The sequence below is a fragment of the Diceros bicornis genome, chromosome 24, assembly GCF_020826845.1.
Source record: "Diceros bicornis minor isolate mBicDic1 chromosome 24, mDicBic1.mat.cur, whole genome shotgun sequence".
NCBI classification, from domain to species: Eukaryota; Metazoa; Chordata; class Mammalia; order Perissodactyla; family Rhinocerotidae; genus Diceros; species Diceros bicornis.
Genome location: NC_080763.1, coordinates 39,617,880 through 39,639,282, shown reverse-complemented (window position 1 = coordinate 39,639,282; position 21,403 = coordinate 39,617,880). Strand labels below are relative to the sequence as shown.

General features: G+C 52.9%; 1 protein-coding gene across 1 annotated transcript; it reads right to left on the bottom strand.

Moving 5' to 3' along the window:
- Nucleotides 1-6,488: 6,488 nt before the first annotated feature.
- Nucleotides 6,489-21,140, bottom strand: LOC131421062 (interferon alpha-inducible protein 27-like protein 2B). The gene is made up of 4 exons (XM_058567609.1): nucleotides 15,509-21,140; nucleotides 8,485-8,517; nucleotides 7,253-7,414; nucleotides 6,489-6,693 (listed from the first exon to the last, which is right to left on the bottom strand). The coding sequence occupies exons 1-4, from the start codon at nucleotides 15,990-15,992 to the stop codon at nucleotides 6,500-6,502; spliced, it is 873 nt and encodes a 290-aa protein (XP_058423592.1). The 5' UTR covers nucleotides 15,993-21,140; the 3' UTR covers nucleotides 6,489-6,499.
- Between the last annotated feature and the right edge of the window lie 263 nt (nucleotides 21,141-21,403).

The window sequence follows — 21,403 nt, the reverse complement described above, 5'->3', positions numbered from 1 at the left end:
CTTGGAGCCGAAGGTAAAGCCTCTGCCCTGACTACAAGTCCCCGCCCCCCCGGGAGGGGCACTTGGGTCTCACCTGGATTTGGAAGATGGACAGGCCGGCCTCCCTCCCTGCCGAGGCCCAGCAGACAGCCCTGCAACGCCACCCCAGAGCACCCATTGTCCAGACTGTGTGTCTTGACCTCCCTCCCCATCCCACTCATGAAGGTGAGGCCCCCCCCACTTCCCAGGGGGCCTGTTCCTGTTCTGACGTTGAGTCCACGGCCCCCACCTCTAGCTCCATGGCTCTGACCCTCAGGTTTGGCCTCTGTAGCAGGCTGAATTGTAAGCAGGGTGCCCAGTGACCCTCACCGTGTATACTCCCCACACTTTTGGGTCGGGGTGGACCCTGTGAATATGATGAGATATCACTCCTTAATTATGTTACGTTACATGACAAGAGGGAGACTATGCAGGTGGGTCTGATCTAATCACAGGAGCCCTTTAAAAGCAGAGTGTTCTCTGCTCATCACTGACAGGAAGTCAGAGATTTGAAGCAAGAGGGGAATCTGAGGGTTCTTACCACAGCCTCCAAATGGCAGCCAGGCTGGCTGGACCCTTGATTTTGGCCTTGTGAGCCCCTAAGCAGAGAGTGCAGTCAAGCCTCAGTCAAGATACTAAGTGGGTGTTATTTTAAGCCGTTTAGTTGGTGGTAATCTGTGACACAGGACTAGACACTAAGACAGCCTTGATACCCCAGCTCCCTTCACCAGGCTGAAGGCTCACTTGGGACTGGCTGAACTCACTCTGGCAGCCCCAGGATTTCTGAATCTCCCAGCTTCCATGGGCCCTGGGGCCCTGGGTCCTGCCCTTGTGGATTCCAGGGGTCCCAGCCTGCCCTCAGGAGCCCCGAGTGTCGGGGGAAGCCAGGCACATCCCCTGCTGATCACGTCTGGCACACAGTGGCTCAGGGTGCTGCCGGGTAGAGCACAGGAGGCAGAGACGAACTCTCATTGTGGGGTCTGTGGTGGCGTCCTGTCGAGACCAGTGTCCTCATCACCATGGCAGAGACGGCTATTCATTACCCCATGTCTACTCTTTCCTTCTGGCTCATGTGAAGAGAGCTCTGATTTTCAGCCAGCTGCACGATCCCCAGTGAAAGGCTGCATTCTCTGTCCCTCTTGCGGCCAGGTGTGCTCAGGGGACTGGGCTCTGGCCAGTGAGAGGTGAGCAGAAATGAAGTATGCCACTCTCTGGGCTGGCAGTTAGGGGGGTGGGTGGGCCTGCCTTTGCCTCTTGGCCCTTCCCATGGGCTCTGCTGCAGGCAGGGGAGTGGCCACCTTCACCCTGCAGATGAGAGCAGCACCTTAAGCAAGGCAGAGCAACAAGACTGCGGGAGCCTGGGCCTCTAGGATCAGAGCCACCACCCTGCCTGAGACCTTTACATAACTGAGTAACAGAGGAAGAAAATCCTCTTGTTTAAGCTGTGGGAGAGCAGAATTGCCACCTCAAAATATGTCTCTTTACCTCGATTATTTTCTGAAAGACACTTTGACCACTGCCCCCACTAACTGATCCATAGACTGGGAGGGTTCTTGCAAAGCCCATTCTTATCAAAGTTCTGTTTACCAAACATTCACATTTGTAAGGGAAATCTCCATTTGTAGAGGTATCTCCCTCTCTGTACTGCGAGAGGGGGGGATGACCTCATCTAGAAACTTATCAACGTGCAAGGAGAGCCTGCAGAATAACCTTATTGTGCTTTTCTGGTAATCTCCCATAACTGACTCCCCCACCCCCAGCATCCTCCTTTGTCTTGACATAAACCTATTTAAGAAGAGAACCTCCACCATTTTGTCAAGAAACTCGGTTTCCCTGGTTTCTCCCATGTAGCCATGTTATAAAGCTTTGTTTGATTTTCTCCTGCTATTCGGTCTCACGTCAATTTTATCTGTGGCCCGGCCAGAAAGGACCCAGAGTGAGTAGAGGAGAGTCTTCCTCCCCTTCAAAGCCAAAAGAGTCTCTTTTACAGCAAGCAAACATACATTTTTATGAACAGTGTAGGGAATCTTCAAATGGAAGACAGAAGACTCAGTCCAACAAAGAGGGTGTCTTTTATTCGTTCCTCACCAATATACCTCTAAAATAACAGTAAAGGACTAAAGAAAGACTTAAACTGACATGAACAAAGAGAAGGGAAGAGAAGATGACAGTAACCCAATTCCAGGAGCCAGAAATCACATGGACATATGGTTCCACTTGGCAGAGCCACGAAAGCTGAACCTAAAGTTGTCAGTGGAGAAGGGGAGAAAGAGGCAACTTTGCCCTGTAGCACCCCAAAGGCTCAGCTTCTAGAAGCTGGCATTAGGGTGGACTGGCAGCAAGAGGGCTGGTTGCAAGTCTGTTTAGGAAGCAGGCACCCCCGTCCAGCAGACCACTGGGCATTTATTTTTGGCAATGTTGGGTCTCTGGGACAGGGGCCTCCAGGCACGGCTGAGAGCAGGGGCTTCATACTAAAGGTGAGAGTGTCCGTGTAAGTGTTGAGCCCCTCAGCCTTCATCAACAGGCACCCAGAAGGCTGGCGGCCCTGTATAACATCCAGAACGGGGGAAGAAGCTTCTTCCTAGGACTCTTACCAGCCCAAGAAAAGAAATGTTCACATGCTGACACCTGGGGAGGGGGGTGCCTGTTGAAAGGCTCAGCCAGATGACAGTAGGTCCCTGAGTTGACAAGAGCCCCTCCTGTGGCAGAGCCTGTCATAGGGCATCTGTGAAGGCTCAGACATGAAAGGGGAGAGATGTAGCCCCTCATATCTCTGTTCTGCTCCCTCCTGTCACCCCAGCTCTGGGCACTCACCCTCTGACAGAAGTGCAGCTTCATCACTGGCTTCCCCCCACCCCACCCCAGGAGACTAGACGACCTGAGGGGGACACAGTGGCTGGGCTGAGATTGAGGACAACAGCGGGTCCAGACAGGGGTCCTGAGATGAGGGGAGTGTACCTCAGGAGGGATGTGGATGGAGGGGTTGTGACATCCTTGCACCTACTGGGGGAGAGAAGAAAGGGCTTCTGTTTCCTAGGATCCCTGCCCTCTGTCCTCTGGAGACCCCACAGCAACTTCTGACATATCCCTGGGGCTCTCTAGACACCCACAGAGCAATCTAAAAGCGCTGGAACAAGAGGATCAACAAAAATAACATGAAACATGGATCCACTGCGGTCAAGACACTGCCCGTGATCATCACATAAAATGCGCACAGCACCCCAGCACAGGCCGTGCTGCGCCCCTCTCTTGTAGCTGTTGTTAGAAGAACCTGGAAGAAGTGATCCAAGTCCCTGACTCCTGCTGCTACTGATGACGGGCATCTTTCCACAGGTGGAGGATGGTCGACTTGTGGGTTATTTCCAGGAGACCTGGGCCCTTAAACTGGCTCCCTGCCCACCAGCTCCCTCCCGGCTGCCTCCTCGAGCAACGAACCTGTGTTCGGGGACATAAAATTATTTTCATAATGAATCAGACAACTTCAAATTGATGAAGAGATTCAGGCTGGGGTGGCGGCCGGGGGAGGTGGAGTACTTCAACAGGTTCCGGCATCTTCGGGCCAGCCCAGCCAGGCCCTCTTGAGTGTCTTTGATAACAGGGATTTTCTACAGGAAAAAGTAACTGAGAAGGAACATTTTTCAAACTGAAATTGTGCCAGGCTTTCCCTGACAGATTGCCAAGACTTAGGGACCGTCCACTAGTTTGAGAGATTTACTCTTGGCTTGTGGCGTTGTCCCGGGTAGCCTGGTTGGGGGGCCGGCCCCAAAGCTGAGCTGTGTTCTCTGCTGGGATTCCAACAGACCTGGGCCTGTCTGGGGTCCTGGCAAGTGGGTCACTATGAAACAGACTGTGGGGCCCCCAGTCTGAACCTCATCCTGACGGAAAGGGATGGATAAGGCCGGACACAGCCAGATTTCAGGAACCATCTGCTAGAGTGCTGGCTGTCTCGGGCTCAGCCCCGTGGGCTCCTGAGTGGGGCCTGAGGAGACGGCAGGAAGCCATCTTAGGCTGAGACCCTGCGATGTGGATTTGAGTGGGAGGTGACCCCAGGGAGCACCTACAGGAGAATGGGAGACGAGACAGGGAAGGACAGGCAGCCAGGAAAGGGCCAGTAATGAGTGAGTTTGCACTGTGGGCCTCTGAGGCTCAATCCTGTTGGAGACCCTGGGAGACAGTGTGGGGCAGGCCTCAGAGTTGAGCCCCTCAGGGGTGTGTATCCCCAACTAAAATCCATCATTGGCTGAGGGCCATTCTGGGGGGCACTTCCACCCCGACACTTCCAGCCTGCCTTGTGGGCGTCAGGGGCGGGCCCTGGGAGGGACAGTCACAGGTGCTGGCAGTAGGCGCCCCAGGCAGGCACTGGGAGACTAAGTGCCAGGGATATGGGCACGGCTCCTACAGCGTCCACTCCACCAGCTCAGCAGACACAGGGGACGGAACTTATGCTGGGAATCAGGTACCCTCCTCCGTGGCCTGTAGCGGAAGGTCGGTCTTCTCAGAAGTTGAGCTGGGTCTGGGCTTTGTTGCTGCGGCTGCTGCCCGTGCTCCCCCAGCTTCACAGTAGCGCTACCTCGTGCTTCTGGCGGAGGCGGGATTTTCTGTGTGTGCTCCAGCCTCAGTTCAGACTTCCGTGTGCTGTGTGCATCTTGGAGAAAGTCCCTCTGGCACCTGCTCCTCCCGCGGTGTAGACATCTGTTGCTTGTTACTTGCTGGCCTGACGGCGGGGGCAATAGGGTTCTCTGTGGTCCCTTCCAGCCTCGGTCTGGGCAGGCCTTAGGGGCCTGGGGGTGGGGTCTTCTCAAAGCCCCGCCCTCCCCTCGCGGTGGGTGGGTTCCATCTGTCTGGGCCCAGGAAGGTTTAGCACCCCAACCTGAGCGGCAGAGCTTTTTTCTCTTTTTCTGTCCCATCTACTGTGATCTTCTCCCGCGCCCTGGGGGCTACAAGGTTTCCTGCACCTCCCCAGCAGTGTAAGGGGAGAAGGAAGGTGGGGGCTGCAGCTCCCCTCCTCCAGGCTTGCTCAGTGAGGGAAGTCTTCTCTGGGTTTCTGCCTGCCCCCAGTCTTCCTTGGGAGCTCCCAGCAGTCCTTGGAGAAGCTGCAGGTTGGCCTGAACCATCTTTGTGTCTGTAGCTCCCCGGGTTCTACGCTCGCTCACGCAGGCCCATACTTGTCGGTTTCCACATTTTGTTCTATCTATTTTTATTTAATATTTTGTTTTGGTGAGGAAGATTGGCCCTGAGCTAACATCTGTTGCTAATCTTCCTCTTTTTGCTGAGGAAGATGGTCTCTGAGCCAACATCTTTGCCCATCTCCCTCCATTTAGTATGTGGGATGCCACCACAGCATGGCTTGATGAGCGGTGCATGGGTCCGTGCCTGGGATCTGAACCTGCAAACCCCGGGCCGCCAAAGCAGAGCACGCAAACTTAACCGCTACGCCACCACCACCGGGCCGGGCCCTCAGGGAAGACTTGAAGCTGAATTCTCACCTGCTGGCACTGCGGCCCCATCCCGCTCCACGCTCTGCCCCAGGTGGCTCAGAGCTGTCCGTGGAGGCACGTGACCTTCCCGAGAGTTCGGGCCATCTATTGGCCTTGCACTTCAGCTCTCTCAGGGTCTCAAGAGAAGTTAATGATTTTGTAGGTCATCTGGCTTTTTCTTGGTGTTGGGTGGGAGTGACGCTCTCTCCACTTTCTACATCCTAAGCAGCCCTTCCTTCTTGACATGTCGACAAGTGGTCTACAAAATGCAGCGTGTGCACCTGGAGGCCTCCTCAAGACTCTCTATTGAGGTGTAAGCAGAAGTTGTAGAACTTCGATTTCTTTTTGTTTTATAGCTTGTCCTTAAAAGAAACTCCAGAGAATGAGACCTCTCTGACAGGAAGTGAGCCCTCACCCTGGAGGTGAATGGACGCTGAGGGGACACCCAGAGCGCTGGTCACCAGTGTGGGAACTGGTGAATTTACCCAGACATGGCGTAGTGACTGTTCCTGACTCCGTCTCCTCTCCGTGAAGCGCCGGAGCCCCACTGCAACACTGGGCATCCTGTACTGTCCTGGTGTTTGCTCGCCTGCCTCCCCACGGGACTTGGGGGCCAGCAGGGAAAGGTGGGTATCTTGCTCATCTCTGCATGTCTAGTGCCCCCTCATGAGGAAGGGCAAAGGGCTCTTGGCTCAGTGGCTCAATATGTATCCTGTACCCCAGACCTCAGCCTCCTAACAGGAACCTCTGTCAACCCCATTGTTGAACGAGGGGTAAACTGAGGCCCACAGAAGGCCCAAGAATGGCCTTGGCTTATACAGCCCATCCCTTGTAAGACTAGGACCAACCAAAGCCTCCTGCCCACTGATTCTGTGCTTGCTCAGCCTGCCCCCTCCCACTGCCCCTCCACAAGGCAGGCTGGGGGAATGGGGAGAACCTCCAATTCACAACCCCCCAACCGGGGTGCAAGGAGCAAAGACAGGGAGGTGTATCTGCCATGATCTTTATTTCTCAGGCTTCTCTGACCTGAGTGGGGGTTTCGGAGGTTCCCCTTGGGATGCATTTTCTCCTGGCTGGTCGCCTTCAGCCTTGGGTCCACCTTTTGGGCGGCCTTGTGTGAACATCCCAGCAAGGCCCCCAAAAGCTGACCCAGCGAAGCCCAGGAGGACACTGGATGACGCGGAGAGTCCAGCTGCCCCTGGGGAAGAGACAGAGGGTGGGCACAGGGAACGTGCAGTGGTCAGTGGCCCGGGCCCCTCAGGAGGCCTGAGGCCCAGAAATCCCACCTGGAGCCCTCCTCCAGGTCCTGAAACCCCCAGGGCTCCGCTTCGGGCAGAGGATGCTGGGGGCGGCTGAGAGAGAGAGGAGACGGGGGAACGCATGGGAAGTGAGAGGCAGAGGAGTCAGCGACAGACCCCAAGAGCTACAGGTCCCCTCACCTTACACAGGAGGCCCCTGAGGCCCAGAGAGGGGAGGGGCCCTGCCTAGACCACCCAGGTGTCAGATTGGGAGGGCTGGACCCAGAGCCCTGGGCTCCTTCCCTCCTCTCCCTCTCAGAACCCCTCACCCCTCCACTCCCACCCCAAAACTCACTCAGAAGGAGCCAGAAAGAGGACAGTGAGGGAGAGAAAGGACCAGTGATGCTGAGGACCAGGGAACTGGAGGGCGAGGATGGGCCCTCCCTCAGGCTTAGCCTCTGGGCTGAATCCCTCCCTGGCTCTGGCCCTCCTCCCCGTCCTCCCCCTCGGGGCACTTACCCACTGACTGCAGAGTAGCCACCAGGCTGCCTGCGGCAACTCCGCCCCCGTTGGCGATGGCGGCTGCAGACATCATCTTGGCCGCTATGGAGCCAGCGGCGATTCCTGCCCCGGTGAAGCCCATGGCGCCCAGCACCACGGGCACAGCCGCCACGGCCACAACTGCAGGGAAGGGGAGCTTTCAGGTTGGCCCTGTGAGATGGACTCCCCAAATCTCCCTGACATTTTCCTGGGGGGATGCAGTGGGGGGTCTGCTTTGCTCTTGTGAGAGTCACGGGGCAGGAATGTGGGCCTGAGGCAAAGGAAGGCTGTAGATGTGGACACAAGCGAGGGGACGGGCTCACAGGAGAACCTGGACCCCAGTTCTGTTTCGTGCCTCTTTTTTGCTGTGACCCTGGGAGGCTCACCCACCCTCCCTGGGCCTCGGTTCCCCCCGTGTGAAGTAAATCAGGTTGAAACATGCAGTGGTCTTCAGACTTCTCCTTTTGGCAGGGAAAACAGTCTCTCTCCCTCAAGCACAGGGTCAACAGAAGATCACATCAGAGCTGCTCCTCTGAAGAGGTGATGGGCTGGGGGATTCTGCCCTCTGCGCCTGAGTGCCCCGCAGCGGCATGTGGGGGTCTCCCCAGGGCTCCTCACATCTACAGAGCAGTGCAGTCATAGAACTTTCCACAACAGTGGAAGTGTTCTGTGTCTGCACCATCCAAGATGGTGGCCACATGTGCTATTGAGCCCTTGAGATGTGGCTAGTGTGACAGAAACGTTTTTATTGTCTTCAATTCTGGCCACCCTGTTGGACGACGCTGGTCAAGAGCACAGCTGGAAACCTCTGGGCTCACTGCATGAGCTCCCTGGGTTTGTAATAAGTTCTGAGGAACCAGACACGGCTCAGCTTACAGGTTCCCTACAGCCCTCTGTAGGATCTCACCGGCCCTGCTTCCTAGGCGAGGAATCATGGGCTCAGACAGATCGATGGCTCGCCCAGAATCACATGGTTTGCACTTGGAGAAGCTGAGATTGGACCTGGGATGCTGTTAATGGCTTTGCTTTGGTTCCTGTGCTTCAAGGTTCTCATCACCTTGAGTATCCCACTGCTGTCCCCTCCCCACTCCACCCCTACCCACCCATGTCTTGGGGCTTGAGGGAATCCTGGGCTTGGTCAAGGCCGGTTGCTCCCAGAGGCCCAGGGCCAGGGGCAGATGGGGCTTGAGCTCCTTCCCAAAGAGACTCACCTCCTCCGATCACGGCTCCAGCAGCAACCCTGGCTGGAGACAAAAGAAACCTCAGTGAGTGCCCCCGCACTGGCCTCCCCCTGCGTTCCTGGCTGCTGCCCTCAGCAGGGAGGGTCCTCTGGAGTTGGAATCAGAGGAGAGAACGGCCCCTGCCTGGCCTCTTTCTGCTTCTCCAGAGAAGTCTGACTTACTGAGAATGCAGAGGTGGATGGAGAATGTCCAGAGCTCTGGACGCTCCAGACGGGGAAGGGCACCTGTCTTGACAAAGCTCCACGCTGCTCTTAAAGCCAATACATTTGCTATCATTTTCTCAACAAAACAAAAACAAAAAAAAAGCAAGAAAACCATGCTGTTCTTATTTGCAGTGGAATAAACTAAACTGTTCCCTTCTCTCCCTCTTCCAGAAACTCTATCCCTATCCCAGGCCACACGTTGCAGTAAAAGCCAGCCGTCCTCCAGGGCTCAGATTCCTTGTCACCTTCTGCAGGAGGCCTCCCCAAGTCCCCCATCTGACGTCACCCTACTTCCTCTGTGTGTCCTGTCTTGTGGCGAGAGCCCCTTGCAGCACTCGGCAGAGCACACCTGGACCATCTTGAACTGCTTACAGCCCCTGGGGCCAGCGGGGACATCTGACGGGGACAGGGACTGGAGTGCTTGGGCAGCTGGGACCAGGAGTTCCGGGGAATTCAGGACCTGCAGGAGTGAGTCAGCCAGCTCCCCGCCAAGAGGAGTCTTGATCCCAGTCAAGGGAGAGAAGGCGCAAACTCAGCCTCAGGCCTCCAGGTCACGCCCAGCCATTTCTCGCAGATTGTAGCTCGTGGCCCATCATCACCTCTCTCCATCACTCCTCCTGGCCTGTCTTGATGGTTTCCATTTTTCCATAGACGATACTTCCAACAAACCAGTCTTTCAGTTCTCGCTTCCTCATTTCCAAAGATCTTAGACTCTGTGCCGCACACACCGACGCTCATACTCTAGTCTCATGCTGCCCACTATGGTAACCACTAGCCATGTGTGGCTATTTCAGTCTTAGTTAATTAAAATGAAATAAAAGGAAAAACTCAGTTCCGCAGCTGCACTAGCCACATCTCAAGTGCTCACCAGCCACATGTGGCTAGTGGCTACCATATTGGACCACACGGAGAACATGCTCAACATCACAGAAAGTTCTGTTGGACAGTGCTGCCCTAGACTTTGTTATTAACAAAAACTGGCCCCTGCCTATGACTAACATCCAGCAACCCCCTAGAGACCCCCCCACCTCCTCCCTTTATAGATTCTGACTCTAACACAGCCTTGAACAATTCTTCAGTCACACCGGCATTTTCAATCTCTGTGTTAGTTTTCTGTGGCTGCTGCAATCAATTACCACAAGCTAGGTGTTTATTCTCTCATATTCTGTCACAGTTTTGGAGGCTAGAAGTCCAATATCAATGTGTTGGCAGGGCCATGCTCTCTGAAGGCTCTGGGGAAGGTCCTTCTTTGCTTCTTCCCAGCTTCTGGTGGTCTGTGGCTTGTAGCTGCATCACTCCAATCTCTGTCTCCGTCTCCACACAGCCTTCTCCCTGTGGGGCTCTAGGTCTCTTCTCCTCTTCTTATAAGGACACCAGTCATATTAGACTAAAGGCCCACCCTACTCCAGTATGACCTCACGCACAGGTACCGGAGGTACCTGCATATATCTTTTTAGGGGCACATAATATAACCCACAACACTGTCCCTCACTCATCCCATGTCCTTCCTACCCGCCTCACCCATATTGATTCCATACCCACTCATTACATGTGGCCCTCGCAGACCTTCTACCTCTCTCCCCTCCTCTCCCTCTCTCATGCTCAACCCCACCAAGTCTTCCTGTTCTCTTCAGTCCCCCACTCTCTGAGCACTCAGAATTCACAACTTCTCCCCGATCTTCAAACCTACCGCACCTCCCCACTCTTGCCTCCCTCGGCTTCCTATTTCCCTAAGAAAATGAAGGCAACCAGAAGAGATCTTCCATGTGCTCCTACCACTGAGTCTACCCACCCCCCACAGCCTCTGCCCCCTCCCTTCCCCCTGCCTTCCTGCTTCTGTGATGAGCAGCGCCTGCTCCTGCCCACCTGTGTGCTGGGCCTACCTGTGTCCTGGGCCCACCTGCTCTTCCGACTCCAGGACATGCTCCTGCACTGTTCCTCCCTCATTTCTGCACCATCAAAGTCTCCCTCTCTCCTGGAGCGTTCCCAATAGCATCCAACCAGGCTCTACCACCCCCAACCTGGAAAACAAAGGCAGCCCCTCCCTGCATACCACATCGGCCTCCTGCTGCCACCTCACTTGACTCCATTCCTTACAGCAAAGGTCCTCGCGATAGATTCCTACATTTAGGGAGAGGCAGCATGGCACCATGGTTAGGCACCCAGACTTGACAGCTGCGTGACCTTAAGCAGTTATCTAACTTTCCTTGTCCCCTCTATAAAATGTGTAACGTGATGGTAGTACCTACCTCACAGGTGTGAGGATCTAATGAAAGAAACATGAAAAGCACTTAGAGCATCAGGAAGTCCTCGATCCGTGAGCACAAGCATATTCACCACCTCTCTCTTCATTCTCTGTCAAGCCCACACTAATCAGCCTCCCTGGCCCCCTGGCCCCTGTGAAAGTAGACTCATTAAAGTCGTCACTGACCTCGATGATGCCTACTCAGGGAGCTCCTCATCAGTCCCCACCTTACTCGGCTCTCAGCAGTGTTTGACCCAGGTGGTGACTCCCTCTTCCCCAAAACGTCTCTGTTGTGGGTTGAACTGTGTCCCCCAAAAAGATACATTTAACTCCTAACCCCTGGTACCTGTGAATGTGACTTTATTTGGAAATAAGGTCTTTGCAGATGTAATTAAGATGTAAGTTAAATGAGGTCATATTGGAGTAGGATGGGCCCTTAACCAATATGACTGGTGTCCCTATACGAAGAGAAGAGACACAGAGACCCAGAGACACACAGGAGAGAAGGGCACGTGAAGCTGAAGGCAGAGACTGGAGGGATGCGGCCACAAGCCAAGGAACCTCAAGGACTGCTGGCGGCCACCAGAAGCTAGGAAGAGGCATGGAATAGGTTCTCCCCTAGAGCCTTCAGAAGGAGCACAGCCCTGTGGATACCTTGATTTTGGATTTCTAGCCTCCAAGAACTGCGGGAGATTAAATTTCTGGTGTTTTAAGCCACCCAGTTTGTTCACGGCAAGCCTAGGACACATTTTCCTCACCTGGCCTTCAGGAAATCATTCTTTCTCACTTCTCTTCCTACCACACTTGCCTCTCCTGCTTGGTCTCCTTTCTTCTCCTCTCCCTGATCTCTGATGAATGTTGGCATGTCCAGCGCTCAGTCTTCAGACCCCTTCTCTGCTTTAGCTCCAGTCCTGGGGTGACCTCACCCAGCTCCACAGCTTTAAGAGCCACCCGTATTCTGATGACTTGTAGATTGCTACGTCCAACCCAGACCTATTCAACATGTCCCCCTGGGTGTCTGAGAAGCACCTCAAACTTAACACGTCACAAGCTGGACTTTTATGTCCCCTTCCAAAGCTGTTCCTCCAAGAGTCGTCCAGTCCCAGTGAACGGCTGCTCCCTTCTTCTAGCAGCTCAGGCCAAGCAGCTGGGAGACCTTGACTGCTTGTGGTTTCCCTCCTTCCACACCAATCAGCAGATCCTGCTGCTTCACCTTCAGCAATATCCACCATCTGAGCCTTCTTTATACCTCTGCCCCTCCCACTGTGGGCCAAGCCACCAGCATCTCTCTCCAGGATCACTACAGCCGCTTCCTAACTGTCTCTCTGCCTCTGCTCTGGCCCCTGAGTTTCTGTTCAGCCTGTCACCATTCTCTCAGCAGCCAAAACCTTGGAGTCACCCTGGATTCCTCTCGTCTTACCTCATTCCATATCCAGTCTGTTAGCAACTCCTATTGACTTTGCCTTTAAAACATGTCCAGAATCTGACCACTCCTTAATACCTCCACCACTGCCATGCTAGTCACCATCGCCTCTCATTGTCTGCGATCAGGGACATGGACAGTACACAGAATTCAACCTATCTGCCGGCTTCCAGGGTACAGCGAAGAGCAAGGGGGTTGAAATCCCTCAGTGGTCCCTGGTAGCCCACAGGTTAAAGCACAAGTTCTTTAATGAGGATGAGCGAGCCCCCCATGACCTGGCTTCTGCTGCCCTCCTCAAACTCATTGCTGTGCTTCTGTCTTAGGGAACAGAAGCCACTCGCTGCCCCTTGACTTCTGATCTTTTGCATGCCAAATGCAGGCAAATTTTCAGGACTCTGCCATCTGACACATCCTCCAGGAAACTGCCCTGACCACACATTCCCAATCTTCCTCAGCCACCTTCACCTATAGACTCAGGTATTCTGCCACAGAATTTCCCACAAGGCAATGTGGATTTTGAGCTCTCCAAGGTCAAGGGCCAAACTTCCTTCACTGCTGCCTCTCCCAGTGCCAGGGACAGGCCTAGGAGCAAGGAGGCACTGAGGGAGTGTTTCAGAGAAAGAAGTATGGATCAAGAGTGTACCTCTGTGCATCAAAGGGCATGCTGTGGTCTGAATGTTTGTGACCCCCCAAAATTCATCTTGAAACCTAATGCCCAATGTGATGGTATTAGGAGGTGGAGCCTTTGGGAGGTGATTAGGTCATGAGGGCAGAGCCCTCATGAATGGGCTTGGTGCCCTTATAAAAGAGACCCCAGAGAGCTCCTTGTTCCCTCCGCCATGAGAAGTTACAAAGAAAAGGTGGCTGTCTAGGAAACAAGATCTCACCAGACGCTGCATCTGCTGGTGCCTTGATCTTAGACGTCCACCCTCCAGAACTGTGAGAAATAAACTTCCATTGTTTATAAGCCACCCAGTCTACAGCATTTGGTCAAGGCAGCTCTAACCAACTAAGACAGGACACAAAAAGAGTGGAAAAGCAACCTACAGAAGGGGAGAAAATACTTGCAAATCATATATCTGGTAAGGCGTTAATATTCAGAATATATAAAGAATTCCTACAACCACAACAAAAAAAAAACAAATAACCCGACTGAAAAACGGGCAAAGAATTTGAATAGACATTTCTCCAAAGATATACAAATGGCCAACAAGCATATGAAAAGATGCTCAACATCACTAATCATTAGGGAAATGCAAATCAAAACCAGAAGGAGATTTCATTTCACACCCATTAGGATGGCTACTGTAAAAAAAAAAACAGAAAACAGCAAGTGTTGGTGAGGATGTGGAGCAATTGGAACCTTTGTGCACTGTTGGTGGGAATATAAAATGATGCAGCAGCTATGGAAAACAGTACAGTAGTCCCCCCTTATCCGTGGGGGATTTGTTCCAAGACCCCCAGTGGATGCCTGAAACCGCGGATACTACTGAACCCTACATATATGACGTTTTTTTCCTATACATACATACTATGATAAAGTTTAATTTATAAAGTAGGCACAGTAAGAGATTAACAACAGTAACTAATATTAAAATAGGACAATTATAACAATCTACTGTAATAAAAGTTAGGTGAATGTGGTCTCTCTCTCTCTCACAAAATATCTTAGTGTACTGTATTCACCCTTCTTCTTGTGATGATGTGAGATGATACAATGCCTACATGATGAGATGAAGTGAGGTGAATGACGTAGGCATTGTGACATGGTGTTAGGCTACTATTGACCTTCTGATGATATGTCAGGAGAATCATCTGCTTCTGGACCACGGTTGACTGCCAATAATTGAAACCGCAGAAGACGAAACCACAGATAAAGGGGGCCTACTGTACGTCAGTTTCTCAAAAAATTAAAACTAGAATATCATATGATCCAGCAATCCCACTGCTGGGTATATACCCAAAGAAATTGAAAGCAGGGTCTTGAAGAGATATTTGCACACCTGTGTTCATAGAAGCATTATGTACAATAGCTAGGGGGTGGAAGCAACCCAAGTGTCCACTGATGGATGAATGGATAAACAAAATGTGGTACGTATATACATACAATGGAATATTACCCAGCCTTAAAAAGTAAGGAAATTCTGACACACAGGTGAACCTCAAAGACATTGTGCTAAGTGAAATAAGCCAGTCATAAAAAGATAAGTACTGTACAATTCCACTTATATGAGGTTCCTAGAGTAGTCAAATTCACAGAGACAGGAAGTAGGATGGTTGCCAGGAGCTGGCTGGAGAAGCGAACAGGGAGTCAATGTTTAATGTGTACAGAGTTTCAGTTTTGTGAGATGAAAAGAGTTCTGCAGATGGGTTGCACGACAATGCGGATATACTTAACACTATTGAACTGTACACTTAAAAACGGGTAAGTTGGTAAATTTTCGTGATGTGTATTCTGCACAATTGAAAAAACAGAGTGTACTTCTTTGCCCTGCCCCGGGGCTGGCCCCACCTTAGAAGTGAGACTGCTCTGCAAGGGTGTGTCCTGGGAGAAGGACATTAGTAACCAGGCCCTCCAGGCTCCTCCCAGGGCATCAAAGGAGGAGCACAACTGGAGAAATGAAACTTACCCAGGCCTTTGGTGCTATGGGGCTAATAGATCAGCGCACTGGCAGTGGACTTTTGGCAAATATCTGGGCCTGAGCCTATGCCTGCTGGCTGACCAGGATCCTGGGCAGCAGACCTTCGTGAAGAGCATAAGGCCAGTGTGAAGGATCCCTATACCACCTAATTGGATACAATCTGGCTCTGGGAGACCCTTGAAAGTGACCAAATCCTACCTCTGCACTTAGACACAAACCACTCAAGGCCCAGAGAGGGCATGTTGCTGGCTCTGGGTCACTCAGCAAGTCAGCGGCAGAGCCTAGACTTGAAGTGCGGTCCCTCTGATTGTAGAGCGTCATTTATTTCATCTCTCATGTACACTGTGTCCCTTTCCTCACAATGTGGGTCTAGTAGAGATTCCATCAGGGACATGTACCATAATACTGACAACTTAGAAGGTTGAGCTGAGCAGTGGGGGTGCGGAGAGTTCTGGTGGATTGGTGTCCAGGGACCAGTTACCTGCAGTGGAGAAGAAATTCCTGCTTTTGTCCTGCGGTGCGTCTGTGGGGTCAGAGTCAGGTCCATCCGGCCCCTGTGGTGGCCCCCCAGGAGTAGAACCAGCTGGTCCATCCGGCCCCTGTGGTGGCCCCCCAGGAGTAGAACCACCTGGGGCATCCGGCCCCTGTGGTGGTCCCCCAGGAGTAGAACCACCTGGGGCATCCGGCCCCTGCGGTGGTCCCCCAGGAGTAGAATCAGCTGGTCCATCCGGCCCCTGCGGTGGCCCTCCAGGAGTAGAACCACCTGGGGCATCTGGCCCCTGCGGTGGACCCCCAGGTGTAGAACCAGCTGCGGCCTCGACCACGTTGGATGACTGGGAAGGTTCATCCTCCTCTGGAAAAGGAGAGGGGGAGTCCACAGTGGGGTGGGCAGCTGTGGGACCAGAGGCCCCAGGCCCCTGAGGAGAGCATGAGGCCCAGAGGCCCCACACAGCACCCTCTGCCATTTCCTGAAGCTCCCAAGAATTCTGATGTGGGGAGGGGACCTCAGTAGCAGCTGCGCTCAGGGGTGATGGGAACGCTTGGAAGTGAACCCAAGGAGAAGACAGAGAAAGAGAGACCCCGCCACCAACCGAGAGCTGGCAGGTCCCTCACTTCACAGAGGAGGAGGCTGACGCCCAGGAGGAAAGATACTTGCTCAGACACAGTGCCCCTTAGCGGCAGCTCCAGGCCAGAACCCAGAGCCCCTCTGCCCCAGGCCACACATCCCAAACCCTGGGCCACCTCCTCCTCCAGGGCGTCCCCAAGGGCACTCACCATTCTGCAGAAGGGGGTCAGCAGCTACTCCTTCTCCATTCTCTATGGCTTTAGCTGACATCTTGGTGGCAATGTGGGAACACCAGGTGCAGAGCCTACGGTCACCACTGTCTTTCCCAGAAACAGAGTGTGAAAACTGGAAGTGCCCTGCCTGATCTGTGATGGACCAGGGTAGGGACGGAGCACCTCTCTGTTGGCCCAAGCCCTGCCCTCTGTCCTATGGCAGTCTGTGGGCTACTTCCAGCACGCTCCCCAAATCTGCAGACCACAGCTTTTATTTATTCATTTATTTTTTGTGAGGAAGATCAGCCCTGAGCTAACATCGGATGCCGAACCTCCTCTTTTTTTTTTTTTTTTTTGCTGAGGAAGATTGGTCCATCTTCCACTACTTTATATGGGACGCCGCCACAGCATGGCTTGACGAGCGGTGCGCTGGTGCGTGCCCGGGATACGAACCTGCGAACCCCGGGCCGCAGAAGCAGAGCGCACACACTTAACCGCTGTGCCACCAGCCCGGCCCCGACCACAGCTTTTAACGTTAGTGACTTTGCTTGGCTCTCTGCTCTCCAGGGTTCTGTTCATCTCTAATATCCCATCTCTGTCCCCCGCCCACCGCCCCCAACCCAGCCTAAGTCTTAGGGCTTAAGAGTAACCTGGGTTGGGACACACTGGTAGCTCTCAAAGACTCAGGGGAAAGGTGGGTTCAAGTCCCTTCCCAGCAGACACTCACCTCGGATCACAGCAGCCTGGACGAAGGCAAAGAGGGATGCCCTGCCCCCCACTTCCCCACTTCCCAGGCTCCTGTCTACCTTGGGAGGTAACTGCCTGAGAACGCAGAGCAGTGTCTGAAGTCCTGCGCTTGGTGAGGCTGCTAAGGACTCCAGCCAGCTAAACAGTCCCACCCTGGGTGACATTAACCCCACAGGTGAGTCATTCTCATCCCAGGCTTGGTGCCAGTTAGACCTCACTTTTGCGTTGCTAACCTAAGGATGGAACAAGTGTGGGCTGGTCTTCAGGATAACCTAATTCCAACATACCCCAATGCCAGGAGCATTACCTTCCCTCTCAAAATCCCCTTCTTGGATCTGTGAGAAATCCCTAGTCCTCCTTTTCACTACACTGTGACCGCACATCTTACGAACTTCATTTTGTATGAGGTCATCTCTCCCCTGTGCCCCCAGGATGTACAAATTTACAGTACAAAACATTTTACATTTGCCGACAAATGGCTTAGAGCCCTAAGCCCATATCTGTAATAATCAGGGATGCAGCGCAGGCTGGGGGTTAACAGCATGATATCTGACCAGTGGCCTGGATTGTTCATTAACAACTAGTGTGACCTTGGGCAAGTTCATTAACCTTGATGTGCCTGCCGTATTAGTTTGGAGAAACGCAGGCACTCAGAAAATACACTTATGACATTTACTTGTTTCTGTCCCTTGCCCTTTGCAGAATAAGTCTCATGAAAGTATAGATTGGTCTGTCTTTTTCTCTTGGGTCAGCACTCAGTACTGAGTAAATATGTTTTGAATGAAAGAAAGAATAAGGAGGAGAGAGGAAAGTGAGAATTGCAGGGTGAAGTTGGGGAAGAAAGGAGGGGCAGGAAACGAAAGAAGGGGCAGAATCAAGGGCGGGAGGGGCCTCTGCTTGGGATATCCTTGAACGGCCTGAGCAATGAGGCTTTGCCTCTCACGCAAGACGAGGAGACGAGGTGGCCAGCCCACAGCCCCGCCCGTCCCCCAGCCCCCAGCTTCGTTTAGCTTTGGAACAACAACCCAACCAGTTCAGCCTCCCCTGCTCCAGCTTCACTGGGCTCCTGCCTGAGCACTGTCCCTGGCACAAGCAGGGGAGAGGTTTTCAGAGCCGGGTTGCAGGAGCCCCTCCTCCGTATCAGTTGGTATCCGCTCTCCTTCCCAGCAGAACTCGAGGCTGCAAGGACATCCCCCACCCGGAGAAACAGAGACATTCTCTGAATTTCCTGTCACTAGAAGACAGCTAGAAAGACAACTTGTAGGACAGAAAAGAATGATACCATCAGACCACGTGTGACATTAAAAACACCATGAACAAAGTTAAGAGACAAGTGATCTACTGGGGGAGAAAAACCCAAAACAGTCTCACCATTAGTATCCCCAATGTAAAGAGACTTCTTATGGAAAAATTTTTGAAAAGAACTGTCTTTAAAAAGGAATGCTAAGACTAAAAGAGGTAGTTCCTAAAGAGAGAATTACATGTGGCCAATAAATATTTGAAAAGATGTTCAATCTCACTAATGGGAAAATAATTTTTTAAAGGAGATATTGTATGTCTGTGCACGCACGCGCGTGTGACGCCTCTATCAGCCAGGGTTTGGCCGCAGGTAACAGAAATCACTCCAGCTAACTTAAGCAGAATGGGTTTTAACACAGGGAATTAGGTGCCTACAAAATTGTTCCAGGATTGGAGGAGGAAGTTCTAGGCTGAGGTTCCAGGAATGACACTCTCCTCAGAATGACACTGAAGGAGTTGGCCCCGTGGTCGCAGTGGTTGAGTGCGCGCGCTCGGCTGCTGGCGGCCCGGGTTCAGATCCTGGTCACGCACTAACGCACCACTTGGCAAGCCATGCTGTGGCGGTGTCCCACACAAAGTGGAGGAAGATGGGCACGGATGTTAGCCCAGGACCAGTCTTCCTCAGCAAAAAGAGGAGGCTTGGCACGGATGTTAGCTCAGGGCTGATCTGCCTCACAAAAAAAAAATGACACTGAAGAACTGGGCCCCCAACGATGCAGTGACCACTGCCATGGTCAAGAAACTGGGGTATGAGGAAGCCACTATCCCACTTGTTGGCTCTGAGACTGAACTGCCTCGGATATCACCTATGCCAGTAAAATGATGCATCTCGATAAGGTAAGAACTGGATCTTGGGACTGTCTACTGCTGCTGCTGAAAACCAAGTCCCGCACCTTCCAGTTCTGGGACGGGAGGTCTGCTTGGCACAATCCAGGTCATTTGCAGAACTGGTGCTATGAGAGACTCTGGGGAATGAGGTCATTAGCTCTCTATTGTGGAGGGTTCACAGCAGGGGATGAAACAGAGCTGAGTGAGTATCACTCAGTATCTACTCCAGGAAGTAAATAACCCGAAAACACCCAGTGTTTGCATGATGAGGAAAGGTGACTCCTATATCCTGCTGGGGGGAGTGTGTTCTGACACATACTTTCTGGTCAGTGACACAGAAACATGCAGTAAAAGCTTTCATTCCATTTGACTCAGAAATTTTGCTTCTTGGAATTCATTGTAAGGAAAGAATCAAAAGTGCACAAAAACAGCACGTGAATGATTATCATGGTGTTTCTAATGACAACAAGTTTGAATCAACAGGAAATCGAGTACACAAAGTTTTATACCTCCACATACTAGAATCCTATGTAGCCACTGATGATAGAGGCAAAGGCAGGTCTACCACGAAGCGAAAGAAGCCTGAGTTAAGGGACTCTTGCTTGTACCAGCTCCTTCCAAGACCCTGGGAGCAATTCTGGCCATGTGCTCACATTATGTACATACCCTGTTGGTTCTATTTCTCTGGAGAACCCTGACTAATAAAGATGCTTTTGTCAGTTTTTCAGAGACCTCTACTGAGAATCTCCACCATGCACCATTTTGACCCCTCAAGATGGTCCCCAAGTCCCACTTCAGGGGCCCTACTTCCAGCCTCTCTCTGGTGAGGTCCCTTTTCCCACTAAACAGCCCCCGTAGGAGAGGTTCTGTCAAGACAACTGTAGGGCCTGGGCCTTGCTTGCTCAGCAAGAGCCCACAAGCCCATTGCAACCATGTGTCCTTCTGGCTCCTTCTGGGCAGGACGCCCAGCTGCTGGGATCTGTAACAATCCAGCGCCTGTGCAGCCCCGGATCTTACCTTATCTCACTTAATCTTACCTTATCTCACTTAAAGAACACCCCGTCTTAAAGAGGCACAGAGCCCCTCCACGTGAGCTACATTCCTGGGAACGCTGATCATACCAGGGACAACCCCTTGGCAAGCATATAGCCTTTGTGTCCCCTGCCTATATAAGCAACCCCCTCCCCGCCCGCGGTGGCGGGTGCACGTTCCTGTCTGGTCGGCCACCACCAGACCTCCCTGTAAGTAACTCCCAATAAACCTCTATGTCTGGTTCGCCATCTCCGGGTCTTTTCTTTGATCTCTCCACAACCTATCCTACACTGCTCACCCAACTGGGCATGCAGCCACACACCAACCCTGCAATCCTCGAAGGTGTGTAACCCGCCCAGAAGAGACAGGAACCTTTGTCCCGCCACGGAGGGATATGCAGCCTTCCTCCTCACTCTGTCATCAGGGACAGCTCCAGTCTCTTGTCACGTACACTTGGGCACAGGCTTTATGCCACCCAGACTCTTGGTGACACACTGGCAAGTTCCCCCAAGATATGAGTTAAGCTCTGTCCCATGGTGGCTCCACGGAGAGTAGGGACGCTCACTTGACCTCAGCTTGGTGAATCCCCCCATTGTCCTTTAGCACTTCCCACAGTCATCAGACACAGAGACAGCATATGGGAAAGGTGTCCCAGATGGTCAGGTGATACCCACATGGAAAAAGTGATTATCTACTGTGAAGCTGATCTCTCTGCACGCATCAAAGAAGCCAGTTTAGCTTGATTAAAGCGTGGGGTCTGGAGTCAGGCCGACCTACCCCAACCATCAGTGAACAGGCCAAGCATAAAAACACCGGGGAAAACAGCACCTCCAAACAGGGTGGTTGGGTTGTAAATGAAACCCTAAAATGTTTGCAAGGCTTCAGACACACAGTAGGTACTCAATAAGCGGACAACCACTGCACTAAAAACTTACAAAGAAGACAAGAAAACTCGCGTTCCCGTCCGTGAGCCGGCGCAGAGACTTTCGGGCTGGAGACAGCGCGCTTCCCGGGTTCCGCCTGCGCCCTAAGCCGGGGAGGAGCGCCGCGCGTCCAAGCCCCGCCCACCACCCCTCCGCGCACTCCGCCCCCGCACCGCGGCGATCCCGCGCGGCAACGAATCGGGTCGCGGAGTCTAGGGTGGGGGCGGGACTTCCTTCTGCAGCGCACACGCGTGCGTGAGTGCAAGCCC

Coding starts and splice junctions, on each gene's coding strand:
- LOC131421062 (XM_058567609.1), bottom strand. CDS start 15,992: ATGGCAGAGGGTGCTGTGTGGGGCCTCTGGGCCTCATGCTCTCCTCAG. Junction 8,518..15,508: donor GAATTTCTTCTCCACTGCAG/GTAACTGGTCCC, acceptor TTTTGTCTCCAG/CCAGGGTTGCTGCTGGAGCC. Junction 6,694..7,252: donor GGCTACTCTGCAGTCAGTGG/GTAAGTGCCCCG, acceptor TCTCTTCCCCAG/GGGCAGCTGGACTCTCCGCG.